Below are 9638 nucleotides of genomic sequence, written 5' to 3' on the forward strand. Positions count from 1 at the left end.
TCAGTTGGCTTTCTTACCTCAGCGCCGAGTGTATCGGAAGGACTCGGCGCAGATACCTTCTTGACGGCGCCGTTTCTTGTCTTTTGGTATCCGGTCAACATCAGTTTCATCTGTTCAGCCATATATTCTTCAACCTCCCGTTCAACCTCGCGCCGATCATCTTCCAACAGATCGTCAAGTGTGACGGTGATGGTGTTGTCCGGGTCGATGTCGCTCCCGTTGTTGAGGTTGGTGTTCATCGTGTATATGTTCTTGTTCTTCGTTCCCCAGCGGAGTCGCCAATTGTGTTGCCACACAAAACTGCAGTGCAACACCACGATACTGTCGTACTTTCGTGACGACGGACGATTGCTTTCCGAGCAAAGCAACAAAGATCCCCTCGCTTTCGTGGAGGAGAGACGACCGCTTTTCAGCGCAAAACGGCAAAGATCGCCAAACCCTAGAGCTTCTAGGGCTCGGTGGTAGAAGAACGATAAGAAAAATAAAGATACGTAAAAAGTAGATGTATTATTGGATGAATGACGATTGGTTCCCTCTTCAATCGGCCACGACCTGTATATATATAGGTGCTGGACATCGCGTACGGGATCTAACTTGGCGTACAAGAAGAAAACTTCCAAAACTGAAACCGATCAAGTCATTCTTTGATCCGGTCACGTACAAATCCACGCCTACCAAATAATCTGCTAATCCCTTCCAACACATAGCACCTCTAAAGCCTAGACCATGTTACGTACTATTACGTGATAGTCTTTGCAACCTCGGAGCTTCAGATTGGCATCTGACTTTTGCTGGAACTTCTTCTGAGTAGCAGCAGCTTGTAACTCAAAATATTCTTGATTCTGGCTAGGACGTACATGCCCTACGTAGCTTCTTAGCTTCTTGTCCATGCAAATCCCTATTAACAATTCTTAAAGTACTAACTGATCAACTGGGTCGACTATTACATTAATTTGACCCACTATAGAAACTTGCTAGCCAAATTACATCTTCAATTTGGCCATTTAATCATGCAAAGCATCACGTCCTTGTCCTGAATAAATAATTTATTAGGCTAGATCCTCCGCTGCAACATTTGTATTGGAATCTTATTACGTCTGGATTTTGAACTAAACATGAAGTCCAAATATCTATGTTAGTAATTTAACCACACTCAATTTGGCCCATAAATACCTAATAGCCAAATTATGCTCCTCCCAATCTTCGACGATGCAGCCTCCCCCGAGTCGCCTCCTTGACCTCGTCGGTGGCGGGTGCGATGTTCTCCCATGGAGTCTTTTGAGAGACATAGACAACAAATGGATAAGAGATGCTCGTGAGTGGATAAGAGGAAGGGATAAAGATGAGCGATTGCACCAAGCGGGATGGATATAGCTAATCGTAATGCACCATCGTATGGGCGAGCTATCCGTGTGGCGCCTATCAGTATCTTTTCCATCAATGAATGCTAGTTTCTACAATATATTTTATACTATTTTTTCTTGTTGTATATAAACGTTTGTTACTTTTTTATAATTTTCTATGAGACACTAAGTTTTGTAAGGAACAAAAATACACTTTTTTGTTCATAAAAAAATTCTCAGCTTTATTTAAGTTTGCATATATCTAAACACTAACACTGTCGAGGGGGATACTCGAGAATGCCCACCATGAGGGACTTATGGTTGATGGAATCCTGCAGGTTAGCACGAGATATCGAATACCAAACGAACATAAGATAAGATTTACCTAGGTTCGGAGCCCTCGATGAGGTAAACCCTTACTCCTGCTTGTCTGATCTGAAAAAGGTTATAATAGGGCAACCAATAAACTGCGTAGTGGTGATCTCGCCGGGAGGCAAGGTTTCTAGGGTTTGGTGTATGCGGGATTGTGTAGTTAGCCTCCGGCAGGCCCCAAGAGTCCTGCACGGGTTCGACTAGATTACAACAAGATCTAATCTATCCTTTTCTTGAATGACGTCTCCTTGTCTTGTCCGTCAAGAATCCGTCTCCTTCCATATTTCCATCGCTACAACCGACGTATTGGTCCATCGTGGGCTGCAGTTATCCTTGTGGGCCCACTGTTGAGCCGGAGGAGGTACACTAATATCGGATACCCAAAGGGTAATGCCCACATCAAACACCCTATTTGGATACACAGAATGTGGCATCGAAACGGAAATTTGTCCTGCATTGGACCTATTCATATGTTTGGATGGCCACAGAATTACATCTCGGAAACTTGACCTAATTCCAAGCCCACCTCCGGCACCCTTGGGTTCCTCTAATTCATGTTTGATTTTTGACATAAATCGTTGTTGATTTGTTGTCTACACAAGCCGTTTTCAGAGCTAAATCGTGGTTGACTTTGTTCTCTACATAAATCTTGGTTGAATCCTCTAGATTTTCAAGACAACCGCTTGCTGCCTTTGACATAAAATTTGTGTGAAAAAATTATTGGAAGATAGTTATTTTAATATTACTATGTGTGAAAAATAATACATAAACATTCTAATTATAAGCACAATATTTTCTTACAGGTAGACAACTTTACATTGTCCAAATTTAACAAGACATCAAATTTCACGGTCTGCGCATTCAAGCATGAATTGAACTGGAATCGGATGGCACCCTTTGATTCTAACAACAGATACCATGTGTAACCAAACAACAGAATTGAAATGGAGACCATTTTCTTTCCATCTTGGATTCGGAATTTCAGTTCAGTTTAATTCGCAAATTCTGTGCACCCAAAACACAACGTACGTACAGCAGATCTAGATAATGCATGTTTTTGTAAAGTTAAGAAATTTGACAGATGGGTATTATCGCCTCTTCGTCTATACGGATGGTGCACCTCAAAATAAGTGTACGTTTTCATCGTCGCCGCCAGAGACCAGCTCCAGAGAGTTCCGCCGCTCAACATCTCAACGATGCACGACTTTTGTTGCTTAACGCAAATGCATGGAGCGCTCCAGCCTCCAGCCAAGGCACGTGTCACTTTCCTTGACACGCGTCCAAGCCCAGCTTGCCAGCACCGCCGCCACGTCAGCAGCCGAGCTCGAGCCACGCATCGATGGCACGTGTACGGTCCAGATGTGACCGCTGAAGCGAAGAAGCGCCAATACGTACGTGCGCACAGGAGAAAGGGAGCGCGGCCGGGCAAATCCAATTCCAATCGAGCGCGGCCGGCGGTTCCCTTCCCCCAAATCAAAATCCCGTGCCGGCCGGCGGCGGCGAGGGGACGATGCGGACCCGGACGGCGGACCACCTCGAGGCCCTCTCCCTCGAGATCGAGCGCAAGCTGCACAAGGTCTCTCTCTCTCTCCCCATTCCGATCCCTCCGCCCGCTCGCCCGCCCCCTTTCTTGCTCCTGGCCTACGGTCGATTCGCAATCGTCTAGTTTCTAGCAAGGCAGGCGCGCGATTCCCTTTCCTCATTCCGTACTTCAGCTTTGCTATATACGTTGGTGGGGAATTGGCGTGCGGCTCGTCGGCCGGGGTTGCTTAATTATACCGATGGAAGGAAAAAGGTGGAATTTTTGGTTCGTTTGGAGAGAGATTCAGGCAAATAAATTCCGGCCTTGCTTTTTGGAATTGGGGGTTGTTGTCCGTTTCATTTTGCTGCGACTCCATGGAAAACTTCTAGATTGAATTATGACCGACCGCTGTCCTGGATGCTTTACTCGCTCGTTGCTTTGCGTGCAGGCTATCACCTCCAACTCGCAGCGTCTCCAGCTGCTGCAGCAGCTCTTCGCCGACATCGCGCTCAAGGTGGACGACCGCGCTCGAGGTGCTCACATCTCTCCGGATATATATATGCATAGCTTCTAATGTTAATGTTGCTAATGCTACTCATCTTCCTGTGCTGTTATTGTTAACGCATATATGTCTCCGTGATCTAGCATCTCAAATCTCAAATGGTCGCCTTCTCTGAATTTGCAACCAAGAGCACTGAAATTTGTGCTAGCTTACGGCAATATCTAACAGACTTCTTCTTAATAGGGAATAGCTCATGTGATCTTCCTGTTGTGTGTGACCTTCGGGTTTCACAATATTGCAGTTATGCAGAAACAGAAGGAAAACCAACATTTAGCTCCACAATTTGTAGTCGTGTTCCTTTGGAACGTGATAGTTATGATTAGTTGGACAAGTTCAACATGCTTAAGTTCGCTTCTAGGCAGCATTTTCTATTTGTTCTCGTACTGAATATGCTATTATTGGAACTGTGTTGTTAATTACTATGAATGGTAAGATCTCAGAAGAATAATATCCAGCAGCGAGAGATATACATCCCTCCGTCTGCAGAAATTTAGTACTCCGTATCTAGAGGGAGGGAGGGAGGGATACATCTGTATCTAGACAAAGTGAGACACCTATTTTTAGACGGAGGGAGTACATCTTTCTTCTGCCAAATCAGTTTACAAGGCACGTTTTGCCATCTATCTCTTCCCCTCACAAATGCATTAAATTATACCCCTTTCTCCTCCACATAGCGAGGCATACAACAAGAGTAGCTACGGACAAAAAAAAAGAAACATGAAGAAGTAATTAGCTCTTCCGTTGATGATATTGATGAAGGGAAAATAGGAACACAATGAGTGAACTTGCACTGAAATCTGGAAGCGTAGAAGGACAAGTATTTTGAGAAAAAATTGAGATGCTAAAATTAGAAAAAAAATATCAGTTTGAAACATAGTGATACTCTGGTATCCTCAAAAAAAAGTTACTATATTATTCTTTGATAAAGTTCTTGCTTCTGATGAACAGATAAGATTATAAGCACGAGCAATGAGGGCATTGCTCCAGTAGATGAACGAGAAGACAGCCACTTGTGCTTCTATGAGATTCTTGCAAATCACTTCGTAAAAGTACCTGAAAGTGGGAAACGAATACTTGAGTTGATAGTGCAACTCTGGAGCCAGTCCTTTGCAGCCAATATATTTGCACTTCTTTTTCATAGATGGGTATGTACTGAAACTTACATCTCTATATATGTTAGGACCTGTTGTTTCCTTCATATTTACAACAAATTCATTCTTTATTACTGAGAGAGTCATATTAGCATATTGACTTGATTTCATTTCAGCCTACGTGGAAGAATTATGTTTTCTGCACCTCACCTCTTGCTATTGCAAAACATAAATCACTAGTGAACGCATTCTGTTATTGTAATATTATGTACCACTACGGAGTATAAGGTACAACCACACTAAGGTGACCGTAATGTACTGATGTATATAGTTATACATCAAATTTAAACTTAAAATAGAGCCTGATTATAGAGAAGAATTCTTTCCTATTGCTAATATTATACTAACCTCATGACCTAGTTACCATGTTGCTTCATGTAACCTAACAACAAAGCATATGTCCCAAGCAAGTTCAGGTAGGCTAAACAAACTGCATTTGAAATAACGGTAAAAAAGCTAATTTACCTTTTATTGGTTTTTTGGTCTTGTTGGTACAAAGTTATAGTAGCTACTATTTTTACTTCAATTTTTTAAATGGTAAGTTCTTCGTTGCAGTTGTTTGAAGTTCCTCTTGATGGGAAGGAAGTATCACTAAGATACAGCTCTGCTCTTGTCCAAGGAGCCACTAATGTTTTTTGGTATGATGGCCAGTGGCAACAAAACTTGAGCTGTTGTTAGCTGATAACTCATTAACTCCAATCTGATTGTGCTTACTTAGTAGAATATTCCGATGATGTCTGTTTACTTTCTCCCCGAAACTCCCGTGATATGATAGAATTATCTTCTTACAGGATTGACATTCAAACCAATACAAGGCACTTCCTCCCGCTGTATCATGTAAGTATTTGTTCATTCACGCGGTTGTACATTTGGAATTGTACATCATGTGAACTTACACTATTGCCTAACATCCTTTGTTTCTTGAGCAGTACCTCCTTGAAGAAGTCGCTTTAGTTCCAGATCAACTGAGTAAGATATCGCCACAGGTCAATCTCCCTTTGTGCATTGAAATGTGCTTAACCTTTCCTAATCAAATGATATTAATTGAGCATTGTGAACAGGCTGGTAGAAATCTGTTCTTCCTCCTCTCCAGATTCATGCTGTTCTATGATCAGGGTAGGTTCTTTTTCTCTGCCCTCTTGGTGCTTGTTGTTTGATACTGAACTGCTGCAATTTTCCATGGGCAGATCACCTGCTTGCGAGTTTTCTTGAGCATTTCCCTGCTTTTCCAAATTCTTTCTTGGTTGGTGGAGCTGCAGATTACTTTGTGATTGAACTAACTGATCAGGTTATCGTCTGAATGAAACATTCGGTGTTATCTTCCATATGACATGCTATATCAGTTCTGCAGACTAAATATTTGTTCAATGCTAATCCAGCTCCAGAAGCTAAAAGTGGAGCCAGTACTGCTGCACTACCTTTCCCGCATGACCATCCTTCAATGTATTTAGCTATCAACGACTATATTTCTATAGTAAATATGTGTAGTTCTCCACTGAAAGGTCGCATTTTATCCTGAAAGAATGTCAATTAACGCAGGCTGGGAATTGAGGATGAGTACAAGCACCAGACTGAAGTCCTGCCTTTACAGTTTCACATCACCTGGAGGCCCTGCCTACCCAACAAGAGCTGTCCGGCATGCAGCCTGGAATACGCTGGACTTACTTTTTCCCGTGAGTGCTGTCTGACTAACCGAAAACTTAGTTCTGCACTTACACTGTTTCTTTCCGATATTTTTCCGATATTTGCTTCTTGCATATGCAATCCAGCTAGCAAACATTAGGGAAATCACAAAATTTGTTGTAAATATTATGGTTTGGTCTACTCCATCCATTTCATGTCTAGATTAACAAAAAAGAGATCATTTCGGACAATTTTAGTAATTGAAATTTGCCATAAATTTTCTTTTCTATTACCCTTGGCATTGGATATGTTTGAATTTTGAATTTCTACATATGTAGAGCAAACCCTTGTGCGCTTCTACAAAAAACTTTTTTTTTCTGTGATGTTTGTTAGTTGGGTTATTGGGAGGCATGGACAATTTGTCCTCCTGGGGACATGCCTTGCAACAAATGTACTCCCTCCAATTTGTTTTAGCTCTAGATACATATGCATCTAGATAAAGTTGACTTAATTAATTTTGATTGGAGGGTGTAGGAATCTTGCCACTTCATATCACTCCAGTTATTCCTGAGGCATGATACCTGTGCACAAACTATTATCTTGAGGGCTTGTGATGATGGAAAACTGTTAATGTCTAATTTTCTGGTGCTGAATTATTTAAATACTTTTTATTTCAAATGGTTGGTAGTACACATAATATCTTGATTAAGTTCAGCAACTCACGGTTATGTCTGGCTACAGGTGGGTCGCTATCCGAGGCATGTGATAAGTCTGTTCTTCCGTCTGCTCTATCCGTGGTACTGGCCTTCTTCCTGCTGGAACTTCGTCATGACTTGTGTGAGGACCATCTACTACTACCTCCTGCATCTTCTTGTCTCGATGTGGGACGACTTCAGGAGGCCCAGACACCAAAGAGCGCACAGAGAATGAGGAAATGGTGGCCGAAACACGTCTAGAATCCATTGTTGTTGTTGTTGTTATTGTTGTTGTTCCTTTTGTTTCAGTTTCAATAGTAGGTAGGCTAGTGGCTGCATCATGTGTTTGTTATCATGAAACATTTTTTTGGGTAAAAGTCATGTGTTCATTTTACATGGATGGAGGTGAGATAGAGAGATGTGCAGTAAGAGAAAAGGGTCCAAGAATGAGAACTTCGTGTATATATATACTCCCTCAAATAAGTGTACATGAGGGTTTACAAAGATAAATTATAAAGTTGAGTGAAAAATACATTGGAAAGATGCAAACTAATATCTCACTTCTTAATTCTTTCACCTTCAATAAACTAAGTGCATGTAGAAACAAGGAGAATGTATGCTAAATGTTATTGGATTAGATTTTCGCGCGATAAGAAAGAAGCAATTTTACTAGATGTATATATTTTTTGTGGACAAAATTTAGAGATACATATTTACTTATTTAAAAACAGAGAGAGTATGCACAACTGCTTGCTTTAGCTGATTGATGATTTGCAGCAGCTTTGGAGTCACAAACTTCTACAGGATCTGCAAGCAAATATAGTTTTCCTCTGGTCTCTTTACTAGTTTTGGTAGGTTAATATCGAAAGGATAGTTCTTAACTAACTGGTAAAATGGTTGAAATATGTAACTACGCTAGATTAATCTGTTTCATTGGTATTTCTGAATCTTAGTAATATTTTATTATTTCCTATTTCTGCTTATGCACTTGAAAAGTTATAAGTGCATGTTCTGTTCATGCAGCAGCCATCGTAGCAAGTGTTATTTATATGTAATAATTCCTATCAAAAAATGAGAAGACAAAAAGCTGTAAGAATTATTAGTGAGCAAGGCAGCTTTCCACCCAATGCGTTTTGCGCCACTATTCTCACAACTCCCATGTATTTTTTTTTTTACGAAGGGAGACGTTTCATTTCAAACATAAGCATTACAACGCACTGACACCCGAACGCGGTCGAAAGACCGAGAAGCACACTATCCACACACTTTGCAGAAAGACCCTCAGGAAAAAACAAAATTACAAAGAGCACCTTGGCCAAATTGCAACCTCTAGCTATGCCGCACGCCGCCGCCGAACGTCGGCGAAGAATACGGAAGAACACCATCGCCCGAACGGGCTTTGAAAGCTGCATAGGAGGCCCGCCCAACACGAAGCCGATAAAACCTCTGTCGCCCATCAGCCAGGGATCTTCCCCATGCTCGCGGCATCCCGGATCTGGGTCGCCGGATCCGCCACCATCTCGCTGCCACCAGAGCGAGACCAGTCGTCGCTCCTCGATCTCCAACATCGCTGTAACATCCCAAAAATTTCAAAACAAAACAAATGAATTTCCCTAGTTCCAAATTTTGGAACCAACAAAAACTTTCATTCAATTAAGTTTGATACATAGTGATCTTGCTTAATTTTTATGCTATTGTCATGATTGCTTGTTAAAGTATTTTGAAATGATCTTAAACCCTAAACCTCACCCCTCTTTTCATCACCCAAGTTAAAATAAAATAAAAGGAAATTAAATAAGAAAAATGTATAGGTGCCTATGGCTATTTTTGTAAAACTTTACCCTAAGCTCTTCTACTTTGTTTAGAGGTTTGGAAAACCTTCATACACCTTACCTAGTACTTATCAAACCAAATCTAAGTTGAAACCAAATAAAATAAAAAGAAACTAAAAATGCCATAGAGGCATATGAGAGTAAGATAGCAAATTTGTAAATTTAAGAATCTTGACCCTAAGACATGTTGTGAATGGTTGCATCACTCCTATATACCATTTCAACACTCAACAACACCAATTGGGTCAAGCCAAGTCAAATTAAAACTCAAATGCAACATATGCATAGAGGCATATGTGACACATAGCTATAATACCCAATTCTTGTTCTATGCCTTTAAACCTTGACCAAATGGTGTGAAACCATCTCTAAACCTAATCTAACACTAAATTGACCCTCAACCTTGCCCAAGCAAAGTAAGGGGAACAATTTACAAGATTAAGAAAAATTGACACATCACCTCTTATGTGTTATGGCCATTTTTGCAAATCTTCAATCAAGGGCACTTTGGCTTGTGCCATTGTTTGTAAAACACTTA

General features: G+C 41.1%; 1 protein-coding gene across 1 annotated transcript; it reads left to right on the forward strand.

Moving 5' to 3' along the window:
• Positions 1-3131: 3131 nt before the first annotated feature.
• LOC127341458 (uncharacterized) lies at positions 3132-7809 on the forward strand. The gene is made up of 11 exons (XM_051367310.1): positions 3132-3291; positions 3686-3770; positions 4748-4944; positions 5506-5588; positions 5742-5787; positions 5880-5936; positions 6012-6066; positions 6138-6238; positions 6330-6393; positions 6490-6623; positions 7315-7809. Exons 1-11 carry the CDS (start codon positions 3226-3228, stop codon positions 7501-7503), a joined length of 1077 nt encoding a protein of 358 aa, XP_051223270.1. The 5' UTR covers positions 3132-3225; the 3' UTR covers positions 7504-7809.
• The last annotated feature ends 1829 nt before the right edge of the window (positions 7810-9638 follow it).

This window comes from Lolium perenne, chromosome 3 (assembly GCF_019359855.2).
Source record: "Lolium perenne isolate Kyuss_39 chromosome 3, Kyuss_2.0, whole genome shotgun sequence".
Taxonomy (NCBI): domain Eukaryota; kingdom Viridiplantae; phylum Streptophyta; class Magnoliopsida; order Poales; family Poaceae; genus Lolium; species Lolium perenne.